The sequence below is a fragment of the Corvus kubaryi genome, unplaced genomic scaffold (genome assembly GCF_017639235.1).
Source record: "Corvus kubaryi isolate FWS band 111438036 unplaced genomic scaffold, C.kubaryi_AGA036_p1.0 37264, whole genome shotgun sequence".
NCBI classification, from domain to species: Eukaryota; Metazoa; Chordata; class Aves; order Passeriformes; family Corvidae; genus Corvus; species Corvus kubaryi.
The window spans coordinates 3,640,917-3,655,938 of record NW_024581079.1 but is presented as its reverse complement, the minus strand read 5'-3'; the positions used below and the strand labels follow the sequence as shown (position 1 = coordinate 3,655,938).

Here is a 15,022-nt window from a genome sequence, read left to right as displayed (position 1 = left end):
CTGACTTCTTATCCTGGCTGAGAGATTCAGGATGGAGCATTACTGCCGTGATGTTTTTGGATACTCTGGAATTGGCTTACAAATCCAGTGGTCAGGGAGATTTGTACTCAGGCTTTTCCACTGAGGGGGAAAAAGCATTTTCTGATTGTGGGGGGGACAGTCTCCCCATAATGCAGTATATATAGTGAATATAGGAAGAGCACACCTGGGGAGGCATTAAATGAACATGCCAATGAAGATGAGGTGTATGAATCCGTAGTAAAATTTCAATTACTGCTATCAGAAGGCAGGTTCTACCACTAGAAAAAGGCTGCATTTACAAGATAAAACAGGGCAGTGTTTGCTTTCTGATAAGGAAACTGTAAGCTTGAGCAAACCATACTCAACTGTAAGCTTCAGCAAAGCGAAGTTTGTGGGGAGGGGCATCCAGCTGATTAGAATATTTAACCTGGAGTTGAAGTGGGGGTGGAGAATGACAAACAGTCAATCACACAAGCTTTTATTTAGGTTTTGATCTTAAATACTTTGAAATAGTCCCATCTTATCCTTGGCTCCCACTTCCTAACCCAGGACACAAGGAAAATAATTGAGTCTTGATACATTTTTTGGACTATCTGGAGCCAATACTGCAGGTATAAAACAGTTACAATGACATCTTTGCAAAAGTAGTTCATGCCAATGAGCCTCCCTGTTTACTGAAGAATAATGTGTTGTTTTTATTTGTTATCCTCCCTTGGCTTGAAGGAACAAGACGACGTTTAGTTTAGAACCTTAGACCACGATGGCTACACCGACATTAAAACCCATTAAATGGGGAGCCCTTTAATACTTGATCTTTTTCTTCTGTTGCTCTGCAGGACAGTGGCGATTATCCCCTGACCATGCCTGGGCCTCAGTGGAAGAAGTTCCGCTCCAACTTCTGTGAGTTCATCGGGGTGCTGATCCGGCAGTGCCAGTACAGCATCATCTACGACGAGTACATGATGGACACGGTGATCTCGCTGCTCACCGGCCTCTCCGACTCGCAGGTCCGCGCCTTCCGGCACACCAGCACGCTGGCTGGTGAGTGAGCTGCACGCCAGGGTTCTGCCACACAGCTTGCCACTGCCACGCTGGCACTGCACTGTGCCAGAAATCCAGTCTCTCCTGATGGGAGAGAATTTGCTGAAAGTCCTTGCAAGGAGTTTCAAAGATAAACCGAGACTTTTCCTTTAGTTGCAATGCTTCCAGATAGTTGTTTGTTAAGTCTTATCAGAGGAACTGAGCCACTAGCGTGACCCAGGTACAGCATAGAGCACAGAAAAGCAGGAGTGAAGACTCTCTATCAAGATTTACACAGCCTTTTAAAGATATTTTAACTAACAGTTACTAAAAACGTACATTATTTTCACTTTCCTACCAATTATTCAGTAACACGACTAGGAACTGCGGAATTTTCTATCCAGTCAATCCAAACCACTTTTACTGCAGAATATGGAGTGGTAGAAGAAGGAAAAGAAGGTCTAGAGAACAACAGCAATCCTCCATTTTGACATTTTTTACTCTTATCTATTTACTACAAAGAGAAGCCCAAAGCCTCTAAATTTTTCACCCTGTGACAATCTTACATACTAGTCTATCACCTAATTCACACCACTGTATTTTCTAGTTGTTGTTGTCTTACTGTTGGTAATTTTTTCCAAGGTTTGAAGCTAAAACAGTGTTGTTCAGGGGGGTAAGAACCCTTAAAAACAGGCAGAGAAATATTCTTGGCACTCTGGGTTCCTACACCACGCCACTGCCACAAGCACTTGTAATTGGGATTGAGGTGGATCCTGACCAAACTCTGGAAACCTTCATCAAATCCCAGTACCACACATGGTACAACTATACTTAAAATACTCCTTTTTTTTTATTTGGAAAGGAGTGTGCTGAGGCACTTAGGGATTCCTGTCATCCCCAGGGCTTCCAGTGAATCCTGAGAATCAAAAGTGGCATGCTTATGTCTTGTATTTTGTTATTAATTGTTCACTTGTTGTATAGAACGTTGGAGTAATTTTATATTTTAGAGTATAAGTTTATTCTAAAGAAGTATCAGGACAATTGTCTTATCAAAGAATTTCCATCCACCAGAAAAAAAAAAACCCTGTGCCTTAACTCTGGAGAAGCATAAGGTTTGGGATTACTGGACCGTGCTTGTAGGCTCCCTGTCTTCTGCCTGCAGCCACACCACCTTTCAGTGCAGCTGCCTCACCTAAGGAAAGCCCTGGGTGTATTATTAGATGGAAATGGGCTTTCCTTATGTATTTCATCACACCTATATGAGATGTCTCCTGTAAGAGGGATGAATTGCTCTCCACAAGGAACTATTTTTCTCAATTACAAAGCACTACCAGGGTGGCTGGCTTGGGTGTAGGTGTCTGCAGCTGGTCATGTCAGGTGATAAGAAATCCATCCTATTGCAAGGTTCATAGATCATGCCAGATATTTAAAACTCTTACAGCAGACATTTGTCATAATCTGAAGGTTTCTGTGGCCAGTATTTATCACTATTTAGTCTTTCCACAAACGGCCTCATACACATTCTTTAAGTTTCAAGTGTATCGATACCCAGTGTTCAACAAATGCAATCAGAATTTATTTAAATTTCATCTCTTGTTAAGAATCAAAGTAAGAGGCAGATTTCCCATTATATTGAAAAAACAACTCCAGATTTGAGTGGATTTCGGTTTTAAAACTGAAAACCCTTCAACTCACAGTGACCAAACTCCTTTGGAAACACATTCCCTTGTGGTTCTTTACCATGCTCAGCAATGGGATGGTAAAACCTTGAATCTTGCAGGCTTAAGCTGCCAGGTTTGGAGTTTCCTCTACAAATTCAGTATTGCAAGGTGAGCATTGTTTGAGCCTAGATAACCTGCTGGAAATCCATGCCTGTTATTTAAACTATTATATTCCCTTCCATCTGAGGCTGTCTGCAGTTCTGGGTGGTTTTGATTTGCTGTTTGCTCAGACTGTGGTTGACTGGTTCATAGGGAAGAGTTTATGGAGTGAGCTCTGCACTCAGGTCCCTGGGAGTGAGTGGTCCATCCCTGCTGGGGCAGATGTTTGGAAAGTATGAGAGGCTTGATTAAAAGACAGGAAACAGAACCACCTATTAGTCATTTCCCAAGAGCTGTGCTCTATGGAAGAAAGAGTTTTCCCTGTTTGGAATGGATTTGGTGGCTAGAAGCTTGCAGCAAGAATCAGCTGATGCTGAAGGTGAGGTTCATCACAGCTGACTGCGGTTATTTCAGCCACTGCTGACTTCTTGCATTAATGGCACATTGATCTAACATTGCATTAGGGATAGGAGCTGCCAAAGATCTCAGCATTTACCAGTGACAATACATGCCATTTATTTATTTGTTTGCTTGTTGTAGCAAGCTTGAGGCTTTGCTTTGATTCTACAAATTTCCAGCACGTTTAATTGTGTTGCAGTCGCAGAGAGCAGAGGTCGGCATGATGCCATGGAGCATGGAGTCTTGATAAAGTTTTTGAAAATCTACTTGTAGACTTGCATTTCTTCTAGAAGGAGTGTTTTTAGGTCCTTGTTTTCAGTTTTCCTCTATGCTAGTCAATTGGAATGAGAGATGATTCACTGCAGGAAGAGGTACCTGCTTTGAGCTATAGCAGTGTAAATCAATCCAAGTAGGCTCACTTCTCCATTTGTGTGGTTGCTTCTCTACCTTGAAGCAATGCTGCATATTTAGAGGAACATGCAGAGAGGATGTGATAGTTTGTTGCATTATTTTTCTGGTTTTTCAGTATTGTAAAATGTGTTGTGCTATGTAACCACACAGAACTTGGGAAAGACCCTTATTAATGTTTTTTGTAAAAATAAACTTCAGTACTGAAAAGCAGACACGAACAATATTATATCCAGCATCTGTGAAAATAAAAACTGCATTTTTATATGGCTGTACAGCTGACTTTAGAGCATTGTCAGACCTGCCTTCAGAGAAGCTGTGCTGTGGTCCTTTGTGAACTGAGCCACCCTCAGCAGCCATTGGTTAAGGTCACCCTCAGTTTGGAGCCATCTCTGGTGGCACTCTTCTGTGCAGAATGGCTGTAACTCCCCAGCCACTGCCTTCATGGTGCCCTGATGCTGCAGGCTCACAGCTGCCTCCCTGGTGCACTCAGAGCTTGTCTGGAGAAGACAGCAAGGAGCACTGCCTGCAGCTCAGTGTGGGGTATAGACTCTGCTTTCTGACCGTGGGCCAGTGACCTGGGTATTGCCTGGGTGAAAGTGCCTTTCCAGATGGCTGTGCCAAGGTCGAGAGGCTTTTTGCTGTATGGATCTGCTGAGGAAGTATTTTCTGAGCTCTGACTACAGGTAAAGACTCATAATCTGTCTTGTGCCTTTGCAGCTATGAAGCTTATGACTGCTCTTGTGAATGTTGCCTTAAACCTGAGCATTCATCAGGACAATACACAGAGGCAGTATGAAGCTGAGAGAAACAAAATGATTGGCAAAAGAGCTAATGAAAGATTGGAGCTGCTGCTTCAGAAAAGAAAAGAGGCAAGTGAAAAGACTATTTTTTTTTTTCCTGGTTCATGTGCATTCTGTCCAACAGAAAGCCCAGGGTGGTTTGTGACTTGAGTACCACAGCGAGAAAGAGCTCAGTTCTGCAGTGGTGTTCGTGTGGTCTCAAGCACACTACTTGAATCTTGTACTGCCACATTCAGTTGAGTTTGTGGTGCTGTTCTGCACACACAGGAGAATTCTGTTCTCAGGCTTCTATGTATGACCACGCAGGAAGAGTCTCAAACTGCAAGTAGTCTCTGTTGTGATGATGCAGAAAGATTCTGACAGGAGGATCACACGTTCCCTCCCTGCACTGCCCACTTTCCCCCTTGATCACTGCAGTAACTCCACAGTGTCTCATTAGTCCTTCATTTTTAGCTGTTTCAGGAAACACTGGAGTTGGGGCTATAGCACCTGCTCTCAGGGAGAAGGAGCTAGGGAGACATTAAAGTCACCTTTAGTAAGTACGAGTCTGGCATTAGGTGAGAAAAACCATCAGAAGGTTGCTGTAATCATCCCTAAATAAAGTATTATATCACAGGAAATTTCAGTTTTAGAGGTGTACTTAAATTTAAAGATGACAAGTAGAAAATTAATACACATACACCCAAACAACTATAATGTGTAAAGATGCCAAGTAAAACTCATAAGAGAGATTGAAAAATCAAAGTTTATATGGCTTAGATTTAAATTTATGATTTTTAATATATTAGTTTTGAAATTTCTCCACCACTGTTTTACTCTGTGGCAATTAAGGATGTCTGGGTGCTTTGCCTGTGTGCACCTTGGATTCCTTTAGGTATAACTTTGACTCAGAATTGCTTGACTTTGTAGTCTTTGTCTGGAGATAATTACAATTATGTATTTTTATTTTACCCCTATGATCTGTAGCACAACTTTATTTGATTTTCATAATTCTTGAAAAGCGTGCATTAAGGTACAAAGCAAAACCAATCTCTCCTGCCCAAACTGTGAGAAAAACATTTTAAATTAAATATTAAATTGAATGTGAGTTCTAAAGCATTTTGAAAAGCAAAATAGCTGGGACAGAGTTTGTATCCCACATTTGTTGATTGTTGCTTTGAATGTGCAGAGGACAAAGGCACTAATTCTGCTGATGACCTTGGGCTGGTGGCTCTGTGGCTGGGGCCTTCTCTGTGCCCCTTCCCCCTGCCATTCTTTCAGAGCTGCAGAACATCCTCTCTCTGGGGAGCTGTGCAGCAAGGATGCCCAGGCTGCTCAGGGCTGGGGAGCCTTGAGAGGAGAAGCAGCAATTGGCAGTCCTTACCTTTGGCTCTGTGTGTTCAGGGGCTCTCAGCTCAGCTCATGACAGCTGAGCAAAGCATGGCCTGGGAATAGCCAGGGAGGAGTGCTGGGGATCGAGTGTGTCCGTGGGGTAAGCACACCAGGGGCACCTGGGCAGAGGAGATCTCCTAGGATTAGATGGCTTAGTGACTCTGGGTAAGAATTCCTGATGTAATGCTGTATATTCCAGTGTTTAAATACACTGAATTGACCATGGCATTCTGTGCTGGCATTTCCTCAGTTGATTCCTTGATGAAGTGCCACCCTCACAACCCCTCCTGAGCACATTGTGTTGGTCTTCACGAAGCGATAGAGGCACAGTTCACCAGCTGAGTGTGGCAAGTTAGTCTGAAGCAGAGGAGATGGAACAATTCCTGAAGTGTTTCATTCTCATGCCATCATCTAGAGGCCTGATGAGAGAGCTGAGCATGGAGCTCTGTCTTATGAATGAGATTTTCAGCCCGAGTGGATGATTTCTGTAGCAATATGCCACAAAGCAGAGAAAGTTGTCTTTTTAGTATCTGCCAGCAGTAATTCAAATTTTGTGCTTGTCATACATGTCTTTTTGAGCTTCTGAACCTGCTTGCAGAGTCAACAAGAAAATGCTTCCCTCATTTTTTACCTCTGTTTAAAAGGGGGAGTGTGAAATCATTTTTGCATTGGTAAGAGCAGGAGTCCCAAGACATAGATGCTCTCTCAAGATGCTTGAAGTTAAGCACTCAGATTCAAGTGCATGGTTTAGAAAACTTGAAAGTGTAGAAAGCAATTAGAGTTTCAGAGAAAATTCATTACTGAATCTAAAATACATTTGAGAATTGTATCTTCTAAATGTTAGTACACTAACATTTTAGTTTAGGTAAAAGGAGTATCACAAGGACCTACTGAATCTCTGAGTCTGCTTCCACACCAGCTGTGCCCCAGCACTTGGGTACCTGTACCAGATGATAATTTACCATATTTATGGTGAGCTGTAAATTCTGTGCAGAAGAAGAGGGAGGAAACCATCCATGCTGTCCCTTCCTCTGTGCTGCTCGGGCTTCTACCCTGCTGCTTCACTTTGCACTCAGTGAGACATCAAAGTACACTTTTCTCAGTAGCTCAGCTTTCTCATGGCTCAGGAAGTCCCATCCTCTCCTACCTCTTTTCTGTGGTGTGGTTTTATACCAACACATCATTCCCTGAGTTCTCTGTGAGCTTCCCCTTCCAGGGCCCTGGTAGTTTTTCAGAAAGCCTTCTGAGGCTTCTTGGTTCATTCCCATCCTCATTTTACTGCACAGCCTGTGCTAGGCTGTCTCTACCCCCATATTTCCCTGCCTGTAGCCTGTGGAGTCATCCAGCTGAGGAGTGATTAGGAACTCAGAGTCCCCTTTGGGTTATGAAGTCTCAAACAAGCATTTAGTCTGTGCATATTTGGGTTGAGCTGATGCTGCACATAGTGCTTTTCCCAGAGGCCATGTCTAAATATGCTTGGTTCATGTATGCAGAGCTGGTGTGCACCCAGCTCTTGTACATAATCCCTTTTACTGTGAAATTAGTTTCTTTGGCAGGCTTTTGACAATTTAGTCAAGAGCCCTCAATGCCTTGGTTTCCCCACATGGAAAATGGAGACAGCACCTCCTCACACTTTAGTGAACTGGGAGGCTTCACTCCCTGAGTTCTGAAGCTACTTCAGCTCATACTTGGAAGATGCAGGAGAAATATTTAGCTGAAAAATAGAAGCCCTTAGGTGAAAGTGTTTCAGAGCTCATGCCATGCAGGAGGTCAAACCAGCTGCTCACAGTTTTGCCTCTGGCTTTAAAACCTTTTATCTGTTAAATATATACATCAATAATTATACAGGTTTAATTATTTTATGCATATATGCACTCTACTAGCAAGGCTCTGTTGTGGTTTTCCTACTGAGAACGTGGGCAAATTTACATTCCCACACTGTCGTGCTGTGCTTGGACTGTAATGAACACCTTGATGGAAGAATGATGGCTGCTCCAAAAGCTGATTGGATAAAATTGGTGTCATCTTATTAACAAAGCTGCATTTAGGTGTAATTAAGTTATACTTACTTAGTTTAGTACAAGATCTGACAGTATGAGAATACTGTAATTAATTCCAAGTTGTGTTAACATATTAATTGACGCAAGGTAAGCTTCCCATAGTACTTGCAAAACATGCTCATATTACCCAGGAAGTGAAAAGATTTTTAAGAAAATGCTCTTATTTATAAAAGCATGCTCATAACACCTTTTCATTTGGAATTGGGTTTGGATTTTTGCAGTCTAAGGCCTGGATGTCAGGTGTGCTCTGATCCTGGAGATCTTCCTGCTTCTGAAACCCAGTTATTGTGGGTGCTGAAGTTCAAGCAACTGACAGTCTTTTCCTTAAGATTGAGAACATCTTCAACTCCTTTCCTTAAATAGGACATTAATTTTTTCAAAACCAATCTGTAACCAGCTTTGTTTCTGCAGCTGTCATTCACTCAGCTCTGTGTTTCCCTGTGAACACAGCACTGCTGACATTACTGCACACATTGTCTCTGCTTGTCTCATTTTCAGTAGCAAAAGTTGATGATCACTTCAAAGAACTAATTTGAGAGACTAAATTGGTGTTTGTAGTGAATGTTAATTTTCTTCCATTAAGACATTGCATATATAAATGTAAATATTTGTATGTATATGCACACAATATAGGCACGTGCTGGAAAAGCAGAAATGGTGAATTTACTCAAGTGCTCTTCCAAGGTCTTCTAAGGTTTCCCAATAAAGAATTGTAGAATACCAAATTATAATAAGCAATGATCTTTTATTTATTTTGTGTTTTCTTTTTCACAGCTACAAGAGAACCAAGATGAAATCGAAAATATGATGAACTCTATTTTTAAGGGTATATTTGTTCATAGATACCGGTAAGAAAATGCATGTTCCAGTAGGACTGCTAACAAAGTGTGGTCATAAAGAAAGTCAAGGCAATTTCTGGGTTGATTTTCTTCTGATGTAATATTCTAGATGCTGCAAGGTCACTGTCAAAAGCACTTGAAGTTATGGAAGAACATACAAACTGTAACCTTTATTAACTACACACTAGAGCCGTCCACACAACTTCATTTTAATTCAGCAGACAGCTTTAAAGGCTTGTGGGAGACATGGGCTTTGAATCTTTGCATATTGAAAAGTTGTCCATGCTGGGAGCACAAAAATGACGTATCTTAAGAACAATCAAATAATCACTGCATGTCATAGAATAGCAGTTGTCCTCCAGCCTGCATTTCCTTTCGTATGTCTTGGGTGTAAACAGCAAATCTGGAATATGGTTTGCCAGAGAGCAGGAGTCTTTTAAAACAGATTTAGGGTCGTTGTGCGTCACAAGATGCCTCAGAGCATCTGCAGCACCTTGGTGCAACCAGCTCTTTAAATGTTAATTGACTTGCTGAAATCAAAAGATAAAATTCAAGGGTACTAAACTATGCAATTAACCTTTCAGATTTCAGTTCTGCTTTAAAGGTTTATAATTTATGGAATCTTTTAGGAAAACAGCAGGAAAAAAGGGTGTATGAGAAGAGGGTTAGAGGGTGAAGAGGATCCCATAGTTCAGTTGGACAAAGGGATGATTGTAATTTGGAGAAAAGCACACAGGAAACGGGGAAGGTGCTCGTGCTGAGCAGTGTGTGAGGCTGAGCAGCACAGTGGGCTTGGAGAGTGTCTCCTCAGTACCTGAGCATGGACAGAAAGTTCATGGTTTATGGTTGGGAAGCCTTGAGCTGCTTGGCAGCTGGAGGATGGGAATACAGGGCCAGCAGGTACATGAGTGTGCTAGATCAGTGTAGCACTCACACAGTTTTGTTAGGAGAGCAGCGTTCATGGCATAGGTAAAAAAGCTGAAGAAATTCAATTCTAAGAGTGTTTCCATTTTTATCCCTTTAGAACTTAGTGTATTATATCAAACAAAACACTGCTTTAAAATATCCTCTTAGTAGTTCATGCTCTTGTGTGGGGTTGGAAAAAGACTCAGCCTTTCGGTGGTCTGCATTCTGGTGCTTTTTCTTTTCTTTTGAAATCCTCCTTTTGTAAAAAAGTTTCTTTTCATGCCTCCTGCCACCACTAACAAAGACCTGCTTTTGCTGATGTTGCTGTAACAAAGGAGAGGCCAAATAAATAAACTCCATCAATGCCATGGAAAAGGGTGCCCATGGTGGCCCTGTTAGAGCAGCGGGGAATTGGCTGTAATCAGACAGGTGGTGGCACCACTTGTGCCACTGCTCAGAGAGGGCAGGAGGAACCTGTTCCCACTCTGCCCCCAGAGCCACCTGTGTGAGCACTCGCTGTCCCTGACCTTCTGGGGAGCCCCAAAGAGTCTCTTGGAACATTCCCCAAACTGTGAGTGATGGTGCACAGCAGAGAGCACCGAGTGAGACTCCTGCACTCACAGCTGGGTGAGAACATAGAGGGGGAAATGGCCTGTGTGAAACCCAGCTAACTGAAGACAAAGCCCAGGGGGGGTAAAATGTAAAGGATTTTGAACTATTATCTGCTTTCATAACTTCTTAATTTCTTGAATGTTCCTTTTCTCAAATAGTTCAAATTATTTATAAACTTCACATGATTTTACAGGCCTTAAACCATGCACAAGTGGTGATGATTTTGAAAGGATGTTATATTAATTATTCCCAGAGAATAAGTCCCACCCCTCAATATGATTCAGACTCAGCCACAGTGATTCATGCTTAGTGACCTTTGTAGCTTAAATAACAAGTCCTTGACCTAAACAAAACCCCCAAAACTGTTTCATTCAGAATGTGTCTTCCAACGAGTGTTGCAGTGAGGTTACATCTTCTTTCTGCAGATTGGCTTCCAATTTACTGGAAATTTTCAGTGCTCACTTCTCTCATCAAGAAAAAAAAAAGGTTTTCAGAAATAGCTAAATAGTTTTCTAGGTATAATGCTAGTCTAGTGTGAACAGCAGATTTGGTCAAAAACTGAGGTACTCTTAATAAGCATGCAGGAAATGTATCCTCAGCCATTTGTTCTCACTAAGTTTCTGTGGCTTTATGATATATTTGGTTGTCCAATGTTTTTTCTTACCCTTTTTTTTTTAACCTTAAAAAGGGGTTTTAAACCTTTTTATGTCAAAAGCTGAAAATTGCTTGCAAGGTACATGTATATAAAAAAAAGAAAGGGAGGTCTATTTCTTCATTTCAGTTGTATCTGCATATCAGAGATGACTGAATCTCAGATTATTGCCACACAGCTGCTCAGATGTAATGAGTATTTATAAAATGTTCATCCCTCTCATCTGTTATCTGAGGTGTCAGAGTTTTGGTTTGGCTCTTTCCATGCCTAGGACTTAGCACTGTGTGTCCAGACACGTTTCCCTCTCAGAGGGTAAGATTGAGAGATCTCGGATTTCAGTCCTACTTCATAGTATCTTTTTGTTTTGAATGCTTGAAGAGGTTTTCCTCCAGGTGTGACTGTCCAAAAGAACAGAACTGTTATCGTTTTAGCTTCTGGCAGACCAGAACGGGGATCCTCACATTGATGGACACGGTTTTGGGAATTTATGCAGGGCATGAGCCTGTCCTGAGGTAATGTTTTGTCAGTACTGGCAAATAAGGTAAACCCTGCCAAATCTAGATGGCATTGCCATTTTTGTGGAGAAGATGCTTCTGTCTCCTTCCAAGGTATTCCTTTGCCTGCTACAGTAAATAGGATTATGGTGACAAATTACATGGGAATTCCACTGTGGGAAACAAGACATGGGAAAAAGGAGAAGGGAGAGGGGTTATTGGATGGCAGTTTGGTGAGGAAGCACAAACCAGTCATCACAGGGAAATGGAAACCTAAACCAAACCAGGGGAAAGTCCTTCTCCCTGCACCCTAAATGTGTTATCCTAAGGAGGCAAAGCATACCTCTTAGGTGACAAGGGAATGCATTATGTTTTTAGGTATGTTTGAAAAAACAGACAGAAATTACTGGTGTCAGTTACAGGCATAAAAAAAAAGAGAAGGCACAAAGTTGCATCATTTAATTTAAGGGAGTTTGACCTTGCTATGGAGTTTGAAAGCACACACTGCTCCCTTCCCTGCAGAGCTGTGCCTCATAGTTCATACAAGTTCCTGTCCCAGCTTCCTCTTGGGACAGGAACTCTGGGAAACACTGGGGTCAGGGATACATGGAGCTACATCTCAGAATCCACGTCATGCCTTCAAACAGTAAGTTCCTTGGTCTGGCAGGAGCGTTGGGTAACAACTAGTAACAGGTTATTGGGATAGATATTTGTAACAGGTTATTGGGATAGATATTTATCAGCCTAGTAACAGGTTATTGGGATAGATATTGAAATATCTGCTCTGCACAGAAGTACTTGGGAATGGGAGTGCTGTGTGCCAGCCCCTCCTGTGAGTGGGATATGCAGGGTTCATTCACCAGAACTTTTGGAAGTTGGCTCTGAACTCTTTTTCTTACCCTTCTTCTTTTATGGGGTCCTCATTCAGCTCCAGAGCTGAGTCATAGAAAAAAAAAGTAGAAAAGACATTTTTGTCCAGTTCTCATTACATCTTCAAAATATTTCCAAACTGCCAGGCAGAGACAGGCCCAGTTCTGTCCAAGTGGCAGTGTTGTGGTCATGTGCAGCTGCTCCATTTCCTGTCCCTTGGGTGGGAGTTGGAGCTTCCATCCCACCAAAGGCCCAAGGCAATGACTCACCCTTGGTTCTGTCCTCGTTAGAAAGTTTTCCTATAGACTAACTCTCAGCCCAGCCCATTGACTGAAATATCTCTATTTTTCTCTTCATATCTGGTTTGCCTGTTGAGTAATACCACATTCTTTGATGGTTATCTGCAGTTCTGGCTGTCTCAGAACAGGGTGTGAGAAGCAGCATCTCCAATGGTTCAATTGGGCAAGCAGATACAATGGGAGTAGTCAGGCTCCTTTAGGAGCTTCCAAGAAGCCTTGAAGGAGTTCCTGCTCTGCTGGTCATTGTCAGGTCATGCCTTGGTCTGACTCAGCACTGGCAGTGCTGCAGGATGTGAGCATCCAGGGCACTGCACATCAGCCAGGTTTGCTTAGAGGGCTTTCAGTTTAGTCGTGATTAACCTTGTGAGTGTGTGATTGAACAGGCTGAAAGAACCCGTGAGCTGGAGCTGACAGTCACTCCAGCAACCCTGAGGAGCACACTGCTCTGCACCTGACATGTCCCAAATACCCATCAGAGACTCTGTGGCTCAGGTCCTGAATACTTCTGGCCTTAATCACAATTCTTGTGTGTACTTTGGCATGAAAGGTACACCCAAGTGGCACTTGGAGTGGCACTGGTAAAATCTGTTTCCTGACACTGCTGTGGTTTGTCCTGAGGTGTATGGGCCTGCCTTGTCAACCCAGAATTTCAAAAGGAAACTGAGAATTTCTTACCTGAACCCCTTCTGTCAAGTCTTTTCAGAAGTTGCATCATGGAGGATCTCTTCACCCAGAGTAGGAACTTAGGCTGTGAATTGTGCTGCCAGTATTATCCCCATGTAGACCTTGCTTTGCAGTTTGTGCTGAAAAGAGGGGTTAAATATATTTCATGTCTAAGATTTGTAGATCCCATGTTAGTTTTCATTGCTGTGCTGGACTAGATTCTGTTCCTTTCTAGAAGCATTTGGCAAGAAATACAAGCTTACATCACTAATTCATAATTGTGGTAATTAATAATGCATTCATTATTCCAAAAGCACTTCCAGTGCAGGTATAATTAGTATTTATATGTTCTTGTGTCATCCAGAAATGATGTGTATTTTCAAAAGGCTAAACAATTCATAGTGACTCTGACCAGAAGCTGTATAAAAACATCTAAGAAACTGTATAAAAATTAGAAGAGAAGAATTACAGTTTAATGACAAGCAATTACCACATCCATAGCAAAGGTACAAAGATTTTTTGGCTGTATTGTGTTTGATACAGCATTGTAGGGGCAGGGAGTCTGTGTTAGTGATTCCTGCAGGAACACAAATAACTCTGATTGTGGATAGTTACCTGGAAGGTGATGTGGAGTGGGAAGTGGTGTCTCACAAGTTCCCCTCCTTCTCCAGCAGCTTGAGTCTGTTTGCTGGTCTCACTTGCCTTATTCATGATTCTGTCTCATTTTCAATTATTCTGGAGATGTTAAATTCTTATTACACTAAATCTCTTAAGCAGTTGAATAGCTTTCTTCTTTCTGTCTTTTTCTTTTTTTTTTTTTTTTAATTAGCAGCTTGGAGTGAGCATCCATAGTGCTGAGGGATCCCTGAGAAAGCTTTTGATTCAAGAAGCAGTTTTTCACTGTCTGCCTAGGGAAGCTTGAATGCACTCTTGGAGAAAACATGATGTTTCCTGCTTTTTGGCTGGTTGTGCTGCATGATTAAATGGTTGTTGACATTTAGGTTCTTCTCGGGATTGCCATTAAATCCTTCCAAAATCCTTTACAGTTAGTAAATTTATAAGGTGGTGAAATAACCTACTTGGATGTGAAGACTCAGGCTGTCATCCCTTAGTAAAAATGTCTTCCTGGCTACTTTGTGTTGCTGCAGATGTGGCTCCCCATTTTTTCTTGATTTATATTTGCTAGTCTTTTAGGTTTTTCCATAAGTCTTGCATTCTTCCACCTATATTTTGCTTTTAAAATAGTTTAAAAGTAACTCCATATAAGAGAATTGCTAATCTAGTTCAGTGTGAAGCAGTGTACAGTTAAACACACACCCATATATATGACAATAGTTGTAGTTTTAACTAAAACTTGTCTTCGTTATGGCTGCATTTCCCATAAGGAATGCAGTTTTTAACCCTTGAGTGTGATATTTAGCACATTGGTTCTTACCCTAGTTAAACCTGTTTGAGAAATCCCTGCTAGGAGCAGCTTGCTTGATGCCCTGCCCTGCTCCTAATGCAGCTTGCTCCATTGTGGGTTGCCCCTTACCTTGGTTCTGAGGTTACAGAGGCTTCAGGAAGTTGGACAGACTGGGTTTGCTGATGCTGTTGGGAAGCTGCTGAAATGAATGTGTTTCTCCTAGGCAAAGAGAGACAGTGGCAGTGGTCTGGTGGTATTCACACAGATATCCCCCTCCTGTTACTGCATTAAATGCATCACATGCTCTTCATGCTTTTCCACTGTTGCAGCAGTACAGTTTCCTCCCTGCAAGTTGAATTCAAGTGCTGAGACTTGCCTGG

At 42.0% G+C, this 15,022-nt stretch overlaps 1 protein-coding gene across 4 annotated transcripts in view; it reads left to right on the top strand.

Moving 5' to 3' along the window:
* Positions 1-15,022, top strand: part of STAG1 (stromal antigen 1) — a 173,074-nt gene that overhangs the window by 97,397 nt on the left and 60,655 nt on the right. For all 4 annotated transcript variants that reach the window (XM_042024746.1, XM_042024745.1, XM_042024747.1 and 1 more), the window contains exons 7-9: positions 858-1,062; positions 4,389-4,540; positions 8,677-8,750. In XM_042024746.1, coding sequence (XP_041880680.1) covers positions 858-1,062; positions 4,389-4,540; positions 8,677-8,750 — 431 coding nt within the window. The remainder of the gene's footprint in view (positions 1-857; positions 1,063-4,388; positions 4,541-8,676; positions 8,751-15,022) is intronic.